The 17484-nt window shown below is 42.5% G+C and overlaps 3 protein-coding genes across 4 annotated transcripts; all 3 read right to left on the bottom strand.

Annotated features, from left to right (window-relative positions):
- Positions 1 to 10: 10 nt before the first annotated feature.
- LOC6546716 (calcium release-activated calcium channel protein 1) lies at positions 11 to 17367 on the bottom strand. Of its 2 annotated transcripts, XM_026981357.1 has the most exons (5): positions 16863 to 17367; positions 16571 to 16762; positions 9450 to 9858; positions 2798 to 2953; positions 11 to 1330 (listed from the first exon to the last, which is right to left on the bottom strand). In XM_026981357.1, exons 3-5 carry the CDS (start codon positions 9816 to 9818, stop codon positions 794 to 796), a joined length of 1062 nt encoding a protein of 353 aa, XP_026837158.1. In that variant the 5' UTR covers positions 9819 to 9858; positions 16571 to 16762; positions 16863 to 17367; the 3' UTR covers positions 11 to 793. The 2 variants fall into 2 exon arrangements, with proteins under 2 accessions (XP_026837158.1, XP_015012113.1); XM_015156627.2 differs by lacking the exons at positions 9450 to 9858; positions 16571 to 16762; positions 16863 to 17367 and having other exon boundaries at positions 2798 to 5324.
- LOC26526462 (snake venom serine proteinase 8) lies at positions 5896 to 7854 on the bottom strand. The gene is given in 2 exon segments (XM_026981358.1): positions 5896 to 7030; positions 7032 to 7854. Coding segments are annotated over 2 exon segments (942 nt in total). The 5' UTR covers positions 7538 to 7854; the 3' UTR covers positions 5896 to 6594.
- Positions 12500 to 14446, bottom strand: LOC6546715. The gene has a single exon (XM_001974551.3). It carries the CDS (start codon positions 13538 to 13540, stop codon positions 12779 to 12781), a length of 762 nt encoding a protein of 253 aa, XP_001974587.1. The 5' UTR covers positions 13541 to 14446; the 3' UTR covers positions 12500 to 12778.
- Positions 17368 to 17484: the final 117 nt, after the last annotated feature.

Here is a 17484-nt window from a genome sequence, read left to right on the forward strand (position 1 = left end):
AAGTAGAAAAATCGTTTAATCAGTCGTATAATTTACAGCGCTATTTAGCTTACATGGGTAAATATCGAAAATAGACTGTTATATTTTACCAAATTATTGGAATTCCTTTGCATATCTATAAATATAAAACTGTGTTGCAGTACATTTTAAATTATTTTCTATTACAATTACTTTCTCGCTGCGTAAGAATACATCATGACTCTGAAATACAACATTGCAGATTAATTCTGTATATATTGTTCACCTATGTATCACGGATAAAAATAAAACTCCAACACCGTTTATAGAAAAATGGTTTAATCATAAATTATACAGTATAAATTACAGCGCGGTTTCGCATACACAATTGGCCTAACATTAAATTAGGGCGAAGACAAGCAATCAAGTTGTGTCCAAGCTATTCTTAAACGTAAAAAGGGAAGACTGCCTAGGATGGTTCCAAAAAATACGGCATACAATTTAAAATACACGCAATATAAATATGTAACAAATATGAGCTAATTTTTGAGGAATATTCATCGAACGTGGTGGTTCGAAGTATTGCTTTAATTGGGGTCTTTTTATCATTGTCAATATCCGTGCTTTGTAATTGCCATATATATAATAAAGGACCACAGCACTCGATCCACACGCAATACAGTTCACGTATATATAGTAGAAATCTACTGAATTCCGCGTATCACAATTTCCATCAACTACAATTTACAATATATGTGTTTCACTAAAATAATCTGAAGCTTGCCCTGAGCCGCTGTCTTTTTCGTTCGATCCACCTGCGGATCGCCAAGTGGTGCTAGACAATATCTCCGGAGGCGCCATAGTTCATGCCATTATTTCGTATGTTGTTGTGATGCTCCAAATGATCCTGCTCCATCTGCTCCTTCAGCATCTCCAGCTCGCGGATACCCGATACTGTCACCTCGTACTTGTGCGACACCAGGGAGCGATAGAAGTGAATGGCGAAGGCCATGAAGACGATCATCACCGGGATGAGGACCACGCATGCGGACCAAGCCGCCGGCGGACTCAGGTCGTAGAATTTCACCCAGCAGAGGATGGCTATCTCCAGTAGGAAGAGTATAAGTCCCAGCAGCGTGGAGAAGGCCCACGCCGTTTCAATATACCAGTGTAGACGCTCGTGCGGAGATTCGTGGACCAGGGAAATACTGTGCAGATTACACACCGTCTCGATATTGGGCAGGATACAGGTGCTGATCATCAGAGCCAGCATGTGCACCGCCACCAGGAGGGTGGTGCAGATCGCAAAGGCAATCAGCATGCCCGGTGGTACATTTGTGTCGTGATCCAGTTGCACCTCCACCATCGCCACCTATGGGAATTGCAAGGGAAATCCGTCATTAATGGTTTTTAATTCATTTGGGAAGGAATCGAAACGATTCCCCGGCATTGCCTCTATTATTATTAGCCATTTCTCGTGAGAAAATCACAAAATTGGCAAATAAGCAACTTTTCTCTTATATTGTATGGTCGGAATGGACTAATTTATCTGTTCCGCCCCTAATTCCCCGCCTCCCATTCTTCAATAGGCTAGGTGTACATGTGGAATGCATAACAAGTTGACGAACCAAAAAAGAGACCCATGAATACCTCGCCACTCAATTAATTAATCTAATAATTCAGCACCTGCAATACTTACACATTTTCTAACTGATTTATTTAATTCAATATTAGGGACCGCATGCTATAGTTAATTAATTTATATATTTTGTACTGTGTCGTGTGTGGAATTGTAGACATTAAGTGGGAGTTTAACAATGCTGGGAAACTAACGAATGTATCATGTAAGTTTTCCCGCTGATATTTCGCATTATTCGGGAAAATCTTTCTTCGACATGATACAAATTTGAGAATGCCTAAACGACCCATAATTAATGGGTGAAAATACACACATATATGCACAGCAAACAGCTAACAGACTTGTTTGGCCAAGACAACGATAGTGGGAATAAAAATCTATTTCGTTGGCCCTCAATTTGTTGCTGCCGGCATCGAAAATAATTATGTTGGTAAGGAACATTCAAAGGTACAGACGGCTAATTATTGATGTATGTATTTGCATCTATATCTATATGCATAGATATATACAAATATATATCCCAATATCCCTGTCATGATTGAAATTACTTAAATACGACAGCGAGCAGGGAAATAGGCACTCAAACGAAACAAGTAGCAGATTGCATTTCGTTGCGCGATTCGCCAAGTGGAAACTCTTATTAGTGCGATAATAATTGGCTTGGCAGTGTATGTCGTGTTCGTGGTGGCATTTTCTGCCTTTTGTGGTGATCAACAAATGCCATTTCCAAATAAAAAGATTATGTGGTTTCTGCCAGCATTTCTGGCCCTGCACATTAAGTTGGCTTAAAACCATACTCTACTAAGGGCAAAAAGTAGTTAAATTCTAGTCCACGAAATAGCAACAAACTATTAATGCCTAATATTTTCTAATGGGTTCATTTCAGTACACATAAATGTCCAACTTAATGTGGTTTTTGAGCCAAATCGCATTCGCTACAAACTGTAAATTATAATGGGCATTTTTAATTCTTTTCCAGGGGGCCTATAAGTTAATTGCTTTCTAACAGATTCGATTAAGTCTATATAAACTAATTTGTTACAATAATTTGTATAATTATGTTGCAAAAAGATGTACGTATTGTAATTATAAAATAATGATGGGACATCACGCTATCTCTAATCAAATTGTGTCTCTTAATAATCAAGAGTATGAAAACTTTTAATTAAGAAGTGCATGTAAGACTTTAGGTGCACTCACCATGGCGAATCCGGAGAGCAGGGCGGACGTCTTGCTGGAGGCCTTGAGCTTGGCCCGACTGAGCTGGAGCTTCCGCCAGGACAGGTAGGTGGGCGAGTGGAGATCCTCGCCGGACTGCGACATGCTGCTGCTGGCGGTGCGGTGGTGTCCGCGCGGCTGAAAGCGGTAGGATTGGTTCTGTTGGTAGGTGCGCAACTGAAAGGGCGGCGGCGGTGCCGCAAATGGGGGCGATGCTATGGAGGCTAGTGGTGCTAGTGGCGCTATTGGTGCTACTACTGAAGCTGCTGCCGCTGAAGCTGCTGCCACTGAAGCCGCGAATGCTGGCGAGCCGTCTCGCTGCGCAGTGAAGCGTCTCGTTTGCGGCGAATTCGAATTGAACTGGCTGTGATAGAGATACCGCGACGACCCCACAAAATTGCTCGCTCTCAGATTGCCCAGTTGATGGGCGGGCAGCTGGTGGTGCAGGGGCTGGGTTGCCTGGGTTGTCTGGGTGAGGGACTGCTGCTGGGCGTGACTGAGGTTCGGATGCGGGCGCATATAATCGCCGTAGTCGCCGGTTGCCGCTGTGGCTGTAGCCGCCGCCGTATAGGCATCCACACTGGCCGCCAATCTGGCAGTGGCATGCAGTGCGCTCGCCAAGGCCGAGGGTGTCTGCCGAATCCCCAAGCGGTTCGGCTGCGGATGCACCTGGTAGCGCCTCGATATCGGCATAACATCCAGGGTCTCACTGCTCGCCGTTCGCTCGGTGGACGATTCAAAGGAGCCCTGCTGGTGGCTCAGCATCAGGCTGCTCTGGCTCAAATTGGCCCGGGCATAGCGCAGGCTGCCAGCCCCGCTGGCCGGCAGCAATTGCTCCTCCTCGTGATCCTCCGCCGGCGGTTGGGCGGCCTCTTGGTCCGCTGACTTCATATTCTTCTGGCGTCTGGGCGGCCTTAGAGGTATCTGCTCCTGCTCCTCTGTCTTGATTTCCCCCTCTTCAAAGGGTGGCATGGACTTCTATCTCAAGTTCAAACTGGGCTTTCTCGCTCAGATCAAATATAATCAGTCTGATATTGATAGGGATTGTGATCAATTCTTTGCTCTCCTTACGACAATAAATATTTGGCTTGTTCTTAGGTCCAGCTTATATAAAAACTTGGCTAAGAATGCAAACGATATATAATTTGTTATGTATCTTTTGCTGTTCAGTATGCTTGATTCATAGTTGGCGAACAGCAACAAATCCGCTCCAACTTAAATTTTGATTCTCTACACAGTCTGATCTGTTTTCTATGCTAGTGTTAAAATCCAGCTTACTTATATCTCAGTTCTTAGGGTCTTCAGCAAGTTGAAATGGGTTGGGCTCTGAAAATATCGATCCTTAGGCTCCACAAGTTGCACCGCACAGATCGGCTGACTTCCAATGTCTGGCATTTAGCATTTATTAATAAATAAAAATATTCCATCAGGTCATTAAGGTCCCATGTTGGTTATCGACAACGCCCTGTCTCAATTATGGAGCACTTTCTTAGAACCATTCAATTTGCCGTTCACAGCACTTGATTCGCGGTAGTTATATTATTCATTTCTTCACCATTTGAACCTGGGCGATATGGATTTTATGGCCTTTTCATGGGTATTTCTCTCGTTCAACGGGGGGCTGAGGAATATTTATTTTATTGACGACCTTTTACAGTTTGTGGGTCTCTGGAATATTAATGTTATTACTCTTGATCTTGGCGACTTTTCACTCCATTGTTCTTGGGTCTCAGCAGCCTTTGAAATATCAACTTATCGCTGAACTTGAGCTTTAGTGTTATCGTGGCTTTTTCTCGGATTTCGTAGGACTTGTTTGTAAAACATTTATATATATTTTATGTATGCTTTTTTGTTAAGTGAATCACATCAACATTTTTGCATAGTTATCCCGCGTGTTGCTGAATTCCAGTAACGACGATTCACTGTACGGATGGAGAGCAATCTTTCGAGAGAGTTCGTTTGCCACTTGCCACTTGTCACTGTAATCTCGTTGTTTTTAGCGATTTTCATTTGGTTCCGTTTCACTTGGTTGATTTTGCAATGCTTCCCATTGATGATGCTGAATGATTTTCGCTGGGTGTTATTGTTTTTACCTTTTTTGCACATGACAATTGATCAACAATTACCCACAATGGCACACACACGCACGCTGAAAATTTGTAGCCTCTCTCTTTGCCGCAATCTCTCTGTCTTTTGGGTGCGTTGAAATATTTACTTTTTTATTTATAAACCCACATTTATGGGTCTTATAAATTGTAAAATACATGTGTCAATAAAAACAGTTTTTCGCAGGCACTTGTTGCCGACTTTTTCACATATTGCTTTTGTTATATTTTTTGATATGGCCGAGGACAAGAGTTGTACCCTAACTTGTAGCTGTAATGCTTGTAGCTGAGAAAAGCGAAACGCTAAGAAAAAACTGAAAAAGTCGCGGATGCTGGCGACACTTCCGCAAAAAAGAGCCACGCAAGAAAAACGACGATTCGAATAGTAATTCTTGCCTTTCCGCCACGAATTTAATTCAGGTGCGCGGTGCACAGCACATTCAATTCGATTTCATTTCTGCGTCCGCGTTTCGCTTTTCGCGCCTCTTGTTCCTTCGGCGATGGCAAGTTAACAACTAACTGATACGGCGGCTCTGCCAGCGGAGCGGCCAGCCTGAGCGGTAAGCACCGGCGGTACGGCGGCGGCACAGCGGCGGTGAGCGGCGGCGACGACGTATATTCAAATTCGACAATCAATTTGAACGGTGCGGCCTGCGATGACACAAAAAAACAACAACAGCTACTATAATGGCAATCGAACTATGACAGTACAACTTCCCAAGCAACGAACTGAAAAATCCATACTTTTTGTCATTTAGAAAATTATTGCTTACAACAGAGAAGAATTTGTAATGTATTTATAAAATACTAAGATATTTTTTAACGATTTTCCAAGATACATTTAACGGAATAAGAAAAAAAAGTAAGTATGCCAAAATATATAACAAAATATACAAAATTATGAATATTAATTTAATAAAAGAAAAGCTTCTAATCATAAACAAAATTTGTAGAAATTTCTTTTCATTGGTTGTTTTTCAGTTATAAAATATGGGTATTTTAACAGCAAATAATACGAAAACTAAGTTTCATACAATCCTGGCCATTGTTTAATTTTTGTTTAAATTACAGTTATTCAGTTCAACTACCAAAAGTTCGGGTTAGCGAAGTTGCACTGTACAAAACAACCATTTCAATGAAAGCGTTTAAAGAGAGAGTGGGTGAGAAATAGAAACGGAAAGAGAGCTAGCTACCAGAGAATAGAAGAATCGAAAGAGGCGAAACCAAAACTACAGGAAAACAAAAAGTAACAGGGGGTGGTGAGAAGAGGAAACGGTCGGGGGGAAGGGCGAGGGGCGGTGTCTGCTGCTACTTTTGGCAATCGATCAGCGATCATCAACTGATGAATGGGGAAGACAAGTCAAGTGATTAAACGCACGCACACACGACCCTGAACTTCAACTAGTAAGTCAAGATCCAATCCACAGACGGAAAGTCACTCTAACCCACGGACACGACACTCCAAAAAGCCAAATTGTGGGTCAATATCCTCAGACAAGAATATGTGTAGGTGGTAACAAGCTTATTGACATTATATTGAAGCAAAAAATCTATTAAAGAAATGAGTCAGTACTTCAATTTACATATTTTGTACCAACTGAAAGACAGTTTCACTTCCTTCTGTATAATCCCTAAAGTATGATTAATGTACCCTGCGGTTTTCTGTTTGAAATATTAACATATCCAAGCAGATGAAACTACCGAAAACGAAAAAGCTAGCACCAGGTTCACAAAGAAGTAGACGAAGGCATAGGAGATCTTGGGCGAAGGTGCCCCACTCAACGTGTCCTCGATAAATTTGCGGCTCCGGAAGATGTTGGTGTACACCATGAAGTCCTCATCCTCGCAAATTTTACGCCGCGCTACGCCGTACAGGAAGTGATCGCAGTAGAGCGGACTGCCCAAGTCCTGCTGACACATATTGCCCCTGCCTGTATAGCTACCCATGCACAGACACCTGTTGCAGTCGGGCTTGCAGCTATACGGCGAAATCTTCTGCGCTCTGATCTGGAGCAGCTCGTTGGAGTAAGGTCCGTCCTGGAACCAAGTTACTGGAGTTTAATACAAAAACCATATTACACAGAATGCACAGAATGCGGGGCACCTCCCGTATATAACTTACGTAGTAAATCCTGCCCCATCCGAGAGAGCTGCAAAGCCATGTTCTGTTTAACTCCTTTTCCGGCAGCATCATGGCAAACCTTTGACCAGTAACGCCGCGATCCAGCTTCAGCAGTGCCAATTGGGAGCAGCCACCAATGGTGTTCTCGTCCAATACAATCTTCTGAACGTGAAATACGTCCTTGGGAGATGGCTTCTTCAATCGACTGGGGGTGAAGACCACAACCCTAAGATTCTTGCGACTATTCGACTTGTTTGGGGTGCTCTCCGGCACGGTGCTCACACAACAGCCGGAGGTGACGACCCACCAGGCGGAGAGGAGGGAGCCGGCGCAAAAGTGGTTGTCACCCCAATAACGAACGTGTTTGCGCGTCCGTATGGACACCACATTCTGGTGATAATTGTCCGTTATGTAGAGGGTCCTCTGAAGCCCTTTCTTCCCTTCATTCGAATAAGCAGATGAGAAGGTCAGAAGAAGCAGTAGGAGGAACTGCATCGCCAATGAGGCGGGAAGCACATCTGTATTGTTTTTTTATTTTATAGATAAATTGGGCAAAGTAATCTACAGCAACTAAGTTTACATGGGACATTCTAACGAAATTAATTTTCTCCCAGAGGCTTTAAAGTTTGTAAGGTGGGAGCAGCAGTTTATGCATCTGCTCTTTCGAAACGTCGCAGAACTATTAAACATATAAACACAATACTAAAATGATTTTCTCTATCTTTAAGCAACTTTTTATAGAAAACATATGGTACACGGGGAGGATCATGCCTATGAAACTGAGAACCAGCTCAAAAATAAACAAAAAATGATTAAAATAATATTCCATATTCGTAACTCAGGGAAACCAAACAAGTCGATACAACTGAGCCGATGGAGATGGAAAGTGCCTCCTTTTTTGGCCTTAAACAATTTCAAATCTGCTTATTGTTAATGTTGGCCTGTCAAATGGAACCAGTTTGCTCGGGCTCTCCGGGCGCCTGACTTCCTCCAAAATAAACAAAATGTAACCACTTAAGAAATGTGAGTATAAATACATAAGTCCCACCGATAAAGCAGCACAAAAAACAGAAGGTGTCAGCTGGCGGGTGCTGTTTCATTTTCTTTCGCTGCCAAAATTCGTATGCAAACACACACCTGGATTTCAGAGACGCCGACCAAGGAGCACCTCCATTTATTTGCAGCTCGTGGGGCTCGTGGGTGGGTGCGTGTATTTAATATCGCGGGTGAAATGAAAAAAGAACAAACAAGAGGACAGCAGACGCGATAAGAGAAACGTACAACTCTTGGAGCCAATTAGACGCCGGTTCTACAATATGTTCATGACCATTTGCAATTTCATTGCCAGTGCTGAACGCCAATAACAATAACAAAAACAATCCAGCAGGTTCGCCAGTTAACTCAGTCGTCATACCTGTGATTTAACATACATATGTTCGTTGTTGTGTGTACTTTCGAGTGTCTGTGCGATCTTGTTCGACTTGAAACGTAGGTCGTGTTTATGTGTCAGATTGCGTGGCTTAATCGAACGGGCGCATTCAGCAGGGGTTTGTGAATTCAGATATGAGTAATACGTGATTTACGACGGAACTTAGCAATTAGAAGCAGATTTATTTATCACCGTTTTTGGGAGAACATAGTATGGCAATTACACGAGGTTTCGTAAAATGCATTAATATATTTTCGAGTAACTCGCTGGAAAGCATTAACCGACCGTGTTTCGAATATCCATTTCCAATTAAAGTTTATTCATTTTAACGTATATTATTGACTATTAACAGACAGCAAACTTGGTCTTTTCAGTTACCTTTTTATCATTTAAGCACACTGAGTTACAAATAATATTTTTGTCAATACAATTGTACAACAAATTAGTTTATGTCCTTTTTATATCGTTTTTAGACACCTAAATATATAAATATAGCTGCAGCTAAATTATGTAGAATGTACAAATTGAATCTGGCAGCCCACTCAGCAAATGTCATTGTGCTTTCCTCGCTTTATTTTGATTGGGAAATCGCAAATTGTAATCGCATAAAAGAAAACATTAGAATGTAGACTAATTTATGGCACATGAAATAAACTTTATGATTGAAACTGCATTTGAATATCTACTAATAATACCGTAAGTTGATTTTTATCTAATATAATAGTTAATGGTCGAGATCTATATATTTTACCATAGAAATCTCGTGACCGATCATTAAGTCACAGCTTAGGGATACCAGGCGTGATTAAACTGCTGAATGCGCCCGTTGTCAGCGCGTGAGAGAGATAGTGGAAAAGGTAGAGACAGAGAGAAAGAGAGAGAGTTGCAAGAGAGCAGCTTCCATAGCATCGCTTTAAAGGTGGGGGAGTGGGAGTGGGGGAAGATCGGGGATTGGAATTGATTTGTTATTGAACTTACCTTCGCCTGGTTCTGTGAAGAAGGGGGCGGGGGCGGCGGGAACTGCAGCAGCGAGTTGCTGATGCTGGTACGCTGGAACGCTGCGCTGTTGTTGCTGTTGCTGCCGCTTCCCGTGGGACTGTTGCTGTGGTGCTGTGGGTGCGGATGCGGATGTGCGTGCAGCGGGAACTGCTGCTGGAACTGGTGACCGGTGGCCACTGAAGTGGCGGCTGCAACGGCGGCGGCCACAACGTGCTGGAAGTGGTGCTGCTGGTGATTCCCAGTGGTAATCACCGCTGAATTTCTCGCTGTCCGTAGCACCGACGAGGTGAGCGGCGACTTTATTGGCGTCTCTAGGCCCGAAGTGTTGGCCGTGGTCCACACAGACATGATTTAGGGCCAGCGATTTCTCCTGCAGATTTAAGTACGTCTGCCATGGTGCACGGAAATACAGGGAAGCAAAAAAGTAACGAATAAGTTAAGCAATTCGGCACGGCGCAAATGTGAGGTGCTAATTAAGTACGATCGGCGAGGTTTGAAAGTAAACTAAAGAAAAAACAAATTAATTCAACAGCATTTTGTTGCTTTGCTTGTGTGCATTTATAAAATGACCTAACGCGTGACGCCAACATATCGATCTATCGATTGCGCTAGTGCTGACAGTCCAGCCATCAGCTAATACCGATATGTATATATTTGAAAGCAAAAAGGCGCCAAATTTCTTTTAGGTCTTGTATTTTGTGTTTTACTGTGCTAGTGATTTTATATTTAGTTACTGGTAAGTGACACAGACTAATTAATCATACGCCCCCAAAGGCACTGAAATTAATCAAAGCGCTTGCAGAACTTTACGCCCTGACACACATTTGAAATGGCCGATAGCACTTGCTCGGTGTTTTTCCTATTTCTCGCTCTTGCAAGAACCCTCTTTTCGTTTTGGTTTGCTAATTTTCTTTTACATTCTTCCGGAGTAGTCCTCAATTATTTTATTCTTGGTCTGCCCGTGTACTTACATATGTACATACGTATTTACATATGTATATGTGTATGCACATTGCATCTGTCGCTACTTTTTCTCTTTTTTGTTATCCGCCTTGAACTTGCAAATTTTGAATGAGTGTGAGGAGCGCGGAATGGTTTTCGCATAACTGGGCTTTTCGCCCTCTCTTTTAGTCTTCTAATATTCACACCCACTGTTTCGCAAGTGTTTGGCAATGGCTTTCTTCGCTTTTCTTCCCTCATTCTTTGCTTTTGCTGTGATTTGCTTTGTTTGGGAATTAATTTACATCCCATCGATAGATAAAGCGAGTCATGTGCCGATGAACAGACCTAGAACCGTTATCTATTGGATATGCCCAAAGCGCGAACACTCACGTAAGTACATACATATATACTTGTATGCATAGTAACAGGCGCGATCAAAATAATAGGGGCTAACCAATAAATTTTTCTTAGAAAACTCACGTAATTAACGCAGCACATTATTGAAGCTAATATACAAATGTTTGCTTTGCAAGCTAACTTTACAAATATAACTTCTAGTACTGCAGGTGTTAAGTGTTAACAGTTGCCGCATTTCTCGGTTATATGTAAAACAATAAAAAAAGAATGCTGAGTATCTGTTAGTCAGGGCATTTTTCCACATTCATTTTATAAATTATAGGCTACTTATGTATTAGAAAGAATATTTTAGTCAATGCTGAATAAAGAAATGGTATTTTTTAACTAAGCAGTTCTAATTAGAATTGTATGCTGTATTTTGGTGCATACTTTTCTGTGCTTTTAAGCAATTACGAACAGTTACCAGAAGTCTCTTTTGAAATTGAATGGTTTTTAACTTTAACTTTAAAATGCGAATGTATACTGTGAAGAATATAATGAGAATTTTATTTTATTTCGAAATTTTAAAATTTACTTTTAGTTTTTTGCATATATCAAGTGAAGATACTATGCCAAGTAATGTCATAATGTAAACTTAGATATTTTGATGATATTCCCTATAGATTTAATCATCCTACAACCTAGAAGTCTATCCGTAGCTGTATGCGGACGTATTAGAAATTCCTTGCGAACCGTGCGTCGCCTTCAAGGTGTTACAAATGTGCGCAAATGCCATTATCGGTTATCAGGCGGCTATACCATATTTGTTTGGCATCCGAATAAGCGGGTCAAAGGGGTTAGGGCCCAATAATAACCCAACATGTGTACTAATGTAGAGCAAATAATATTTTTGCATGCCCTGCTCCCGTGGTGAGCACGTCTTGAGTCGTGTATGTAAACAATTGCGGGCAATTGAAATCAATAAGCGATCCGAGTGCCGCAGACTTTGTAATCCCTTATGGGTCTTTCCGTTCCCAGCTGTACCCAAATATGTACATATTGTACATACGTCTTTATTGTTTGCTTTGCTTGGGGCATGCGACTCAAGATGCCAAGTCATTGGCTATTAATAAAACCTCGCTCAGAAACCGACTTTAGATAAGAAAAAAAATCATAAACAATGCAAACACCATGAATATGTGTCTGTGGGCATTAGTAAACCCTAATATGTAAATATGTACATATGTACTTATATCGCAAATAAATTTGTTCGACCTATGTACATGAACAATCATCAAATTTAATAGTGACGCAGACATTATGAAGTAGTCTTGAAGTAGAAACGTCGGGTTCTTGGAAGCGAACTCAAATACTTGAAACTCTGGAAATCTTGTTTACCTGAAAGGCTTCAATGTTTTTATTGGTGCTAATTATATAACTCTGGAAAGCTCTTTTTAATTAAATACTCTGGTTAACTTTTGACCAGTTACAAAGTCCCCTTAACTGAACGGCAATTATTGCGTATTGTGTTTGAAATGGAAACTTCTGGTTTATGTTCTTGAAAACTTTAAAATTCCTAAACGTTTCGAGTCTTTTGAAACTGGAATGCTTAAGGTATGGTTTTGTTTTGTGTTGTATATAAACATCTGCTGCAAACTTCAAGCTTCTCATGTTTTATTTAAATTTAGGCCTTTAAACCTGCCGCCTTCGAATGGCACCATAACCATAAATAGACCGAAAAACGCAAATACTTAAAATGTCTCATAAAATATCATCTTTAATACATGCTTAAAACGAGTTCACAATAGTTGGGAGGAAGTACAAATACAATAATACAGTATTACAGATAAACAGCTAAGTACGCGGCACTTGTAAGGACTAATGGACAAGACAAGACGATCACATGGGTCACAGGTCAAAGGTCTGAGGTCAGAGGTCGCCCATAACCCCGCTTGGCAACAATTAACGTAAGCATATGTCCTCTATTTGGCTGACTAACTTATGAAGTATGGCTAAGAATTCAATGGGCCTTATTGTATGCTGGGCTTGATGGAGCCCATGGAGTTTTTCCGATGATGGTTGACCTCGAATCGCTTCATGATGCTGGCCACGATGGAGGAGGGCGGCATGTCGGGATTTCCGGTTAGACCCCTGTAGCCCAGAACACTCGAATCGGCCAGGGATCGAGCCAGAGTCAGTCTGTGCACAAAGGCATCGGTATCGATTCCAGGCACTTGCGAGGGCTTAAGAAACCTTCGTGGTATCCGCGACAGCATATCCTCGGAGCTGAGCGGTCCAAAGCCCAGGTTGATGAGTATGGCCTCGGGATCTGGCTTGCGTGCCTCCAGCAAGCTATCCACGCTGGAGTACCGACTCGAGTCCGACTGTACGGACGCGGAGCTGTCCCGCAGGAGCACTCTACTGAAGCGCTGTTGCCTCTGGGCCTGCGGACTTAGTTCGGGCGCTGTGCTGGAGGACTCGAAGGACTCCTCGTGGCGCAGGCAACGGGTATTGGTGGCAGTTATGTGGCGCATGGGCAAGGAGGCGACGGGCGACACGTTCTCTCCATCCGGATCGGCATTCTCCTCCAGATCGGCGGCATACTCCATGTCATCCGTGTCCACGGCACTCTGCTGTCGCTGCAGTTTTCTGCGCCTGCGCAGCGGCTTGCTGGGCGGAAAGTGGGCGTTGGGCAGGTGTTCACTGCTGCCGGCCAATTGCTCCGCTGCTCCATCGACGACCTTGGCCCCCGTCCTGCCCTCGAAATTACTACAGCTGTGCGAACGCTCCATGGCGTACAGTACGAGTATATGGGTAGTGGGTTATATATCTATGTGGATATCTAGTATCTTTAATGAGTTTTCTGTGGTCACGGCTGCTCGGGTTACCAGCTGGTTCACTCGCCGCAATCTCAGCTCAAGCTCGGCTTTTGGACATATTTGGTAATGGCCAGACACAGGGCCTTAAATTTCGAATGCGTGTGCGCGTGTACAGTATTCGAATAACAAAAGCGACTACAATTTGTGTTATTTGTTATTTGGTTAAATTGTTTTTGCTCCGATCGCCTTTTTGTGGAAACGTGTTTATCTATATTCCGCGCGTTTCTGCCAATTTGTTGTTGTTCGTATTTGCCGTATTTGTCGTATTTGTGTGTTTGCCTGTTTTTTGTTTATTTTCATTTATTTCGCTCGGCGCGTAGATGCGGAGTGTTAATCAGCCGGAGAGCTTCTGACCCCGGATTTGGAACGATCGAGTGTATTCACGATCGCATGACATTGATATTGGGCTATGCGCGGTGTCACTTCGTTTTTGTCGACCGACTTCGTTGGATTGAGCTCAATATTTATTCACATTTAAGTACTCAAGTGTTACAGAGTTCGAAGTAAAGATCAATGTGTTATTTTTTTTATTTGGCTTGGCAAATTATATCTTCAGCTTTCTCTTTTCGCTGTGCTAAGCGTCCGCTTCGCAACGAGTGATCTTCAAAACTGAAACTGAAATCACAAGCCCCAACCGAAACGCCCCAAGCACGATCCGATCGGAGCTTTTACGCCGGAGAGAAAGAGAGGGCCAAGCATATATAGAGTGAGAAAGTGGTAGGGCGGGGGGCTCTGAGAAAATCGGAGAGTGAAAGAGTAGTAGAGCGATCGGTCTGAGCTGGAATTAGTTTGCGACCCGACGACGACAATTTCCTCAAGCGCAACGCCAATCTATTAGGAAACTTTGATGCTCCACTCCCCATAATTCCCCCATTTCCCCACGCAATCTCATCGTATCGTCGTCGTTGGGGGAAAAACCATCGTGTGCTTTCGTATCTCCACGATAAAAAGTAATACTTTAGTATTATTGGCACGTTCTGCGGCACTGGGAGTCATTTTATTCCGTTTATTGTGCCCTCTTGCATTGCCCTTAATTGCTTAATGAGATACTTTTTACGGCTCAAACCGTCCATTGTCGAGCAATTTGGGCATCGTAAAGATCTTGTATTTAGCCAACTGCAGGTATATTTCTGGCTAATTGTAAAAGTGGATCATGCTTTACGATCGTGTCTAGCAGCGAATGGCTTTTGATCTTCGCCCTGTTTGTTTGAGTTGGTGCCACTCTCGCCCAGACTCACATGCAGATGCGGAAGAGTCACGCAAACGGAAAACCCAAACAGGGGAAATTGTTTAAACCAGTTAATAAGTGGCGCGGTAAAAGCTTGCGAACCTGAAGCTTTTGGCCCAAACAGCTGGGGCTGGCGCTTAACCGCCTCAACCGATCCAAACAGAAGCGATCTTTCTCTGGCAATGTGCATTTCTTCTATACACTGCAAGAATCTGGGGCAAAGTTGGGGAAACGGTGTGTATCTTCATTTCATAACTTAAGACTTCTCAACAGTAAACATTCACCAATGAACAAAAGTGGTATAACACATTATAAATACATATCTAAAAGAGAGAAGTAATAACCATTACCAATCAGATTTAACTTCGTTCCTGCTGCCTAAAATTTATATATTATTATCCTCTTCCCTCTGAAGTTTTAAACAATTAGGCCAGTGACACTTTTGAGTTTTAATGACAGCCCTTTATTATTTCAAAACACATTAAGTGATGCTCCTTTACCAGCCGCAGTTTCAGGGCTTTGTAATTCACACTTGACACGTTCTGGCCACTGACTTACTGAGCTGCGTAATTGGATCTCGAAACAAGTGGCAGCCACCTCAGGCCTCCGGCCCCCGGCCAAAGGTTCTGCCAACAGATCCAGATCTTCCCCCAAGAGTCTAGACTCTAGACTGACAGGGGTTCAAGTGTATCGGTACTCAGAACATGGAAACATTGTGTGCCCGGGGCAAATTTACACAATTCTTCAAAAATTGACTTGGGCTATCAAGGCCAGACGCAGCGGTGAAGCCATAAATCGTAGGATGAATATATTTTAATGAGCCCAAAGTTTGTTGGATTCAATGAAAGGTGAGCGGGCGGGCGGCTGTCATAATCACGTTGTGCAATTAACTATCGATGCTGTCAGTAATCATCCGCTGAACAACTTGGGATCTAATGAGTGTTCCAATATGATTGGACAATCGGAGTGGGAGGTTTCGGATTGAAGTTCGAATCTGACTAGGAAATGGGGGGGAAATACCAATGCCGTCTTTGTTCCTGATCAGCACGATCAGCGTGATTTGGCTTATGACTAGTGATTCAGATAAGAGAAAGAGTAGTATTTGCAACGCAGATCCTGGGAGTAACAACTAATTTGGCTTAATTGTTAAGCAAAATAAATTACTTAATTTTCCCAGAAAATCCAGATTTGCGACTTATGCAAGCGATATGAAACACGAAAGTTAAGCGAACCCGATTCGAATAACAGTAATTACAGTGACACAATGATGGCGTGCCAAGGGTTAAACTGTGATTCAACAGGGAATACACTCATAGAAAACCCAACATTGAAGTGCTACAGAAATGTTTATATGTTTCTTATCACAATGCAGTAACTATATAACTCTGAACACTATATAAGGAAATTGTTTATAATTTCATTTGCAAGCTCATGGCTTTTGGCTCAGTGCAGTGGCCCTGATCTAATAGAATCCAAAACCGTTAGCTTCGATTCCATCAATGGCTCGCGCCCTTTTCAATTGATAGTAATTGGCTTCGAATGGAACTTATTCGTCGGTGGTAATGTATACAAGCGAAAGTGTAAATTGCAATTGAAATTTCAGCATTGTCAAGTAGTTTGAGTGCAACTTGGAATTGCAAATGATCGACAGGAGAAGGGAAGCTCCAAATGGGAATGGATATGGGAATGGGAATCCAGAAATGGGAGCTACTCACCTGTGTTTCTGCTGCTCAAGGCACACTATTTTGTTGTTAGCTATAAATTAGGCTCTAACGATGTGCTATTTCCAGTTTTTTAAGCACGTGTTTGGGCTGGCAACTTTTCCGGCTTCAGCTGGTGCACTTTCTATGCCATCGCATCATAACCAAGACAGTCGAAGTTCCATAAATAGCCAAGCATCGAAGACACTTCAAGTTAAATTCACAATTTATAATTAATGTTTACATTAACTATTTGACTAATAATATAAGTTCTGCCGAACTTTCTGTGCTTTCTGATAGAGCTTACATTATGTAGCTGGAACCCACAACCGTTGCGAATCGTTCCGAATAATTAACTGAATGTGATGAATGTGGGTCTCCTCCACTCGACGACTGGTTGTCACTCTTTGTGTGCTGCTTATGCAGATCTACATCGTAGAGCGCCGTGTTATCTGTGGATCATCAGCGAGCTATTTTTTATCTTGTCACTGATTATAATTATTTTAGTGTAGTCAAATGTCGGCCAAATATTTGCACATTGTTTGTTGTGCAAATGAAATGCTTCAGACCCACGAGCAAACAGTTACGATGCTTAGAAATATGCGCAAGAAAAGCAACCGAAACACCAAGCGGATAAAAATTAATACAAGAATATCTCGAAGCACAGCAACAAAAAAAGAACAAATTCAAAAAAGATACACGAAGACCGCGAAACGCAACAGAAGATTGTGGAAACACAAGAAAAGCAAGAAAAACACGGCGGCGACGAGCACACACGTTCGCTTTTCTGCGAGCGCTACGAATGAATGAAAAGTTTGCTGCCAACGCAAAGATAAATAAATGCCGATGTCGCTGCCCGGGGCGCAGTTGCAGCGACGTCGACGTTGGCAGCTGCAGCGGCAGCGGCGGTGTTGCACATTTTGTTGTTG

This window comes from Drosophila erecta, unplaced genomic scaffold (assembly GCF_003286155.1).
Source record: "Drosophila erecta strain 14021-0224.00,06,07 unplaced genomic scaffold, DereRS2 tig00000092-arrow-pilon, whole genome shotgun sequence".
NCBI classification, from domain to species: domain Eukaryota; kingdom Metazoa; phylum Arthropoda; class Insecta; order Diptera; family Drosophilidae; genus Drosophila; species Drosophila erecta.

Bases quoted from the DNA above. Each gene is read 5' to 3' on its own strand.
- LOC6546716 (XM_015156627.2), bottom strand. From the start codon at position 3,787: ATGCCACCCTTTGAAGAGGGGGAAATCAAGACAGAGGAGCAGGAGCAG. The intron at 1,331-2,797 runs GTGAGTGCACCT...CAATTCCCATAG, and splicing joins TGCTCTCCGGATTCGCCATG to GTGGCGATGGTGGAGGTGCA.
- LOC6546715 (XM_001974551.3), bottom strand. From the start codon at position 13,540: ATGGAGCGTTCGCACAGCTGTAGTAATTTCGAGGGCAGGACGGGGGCC.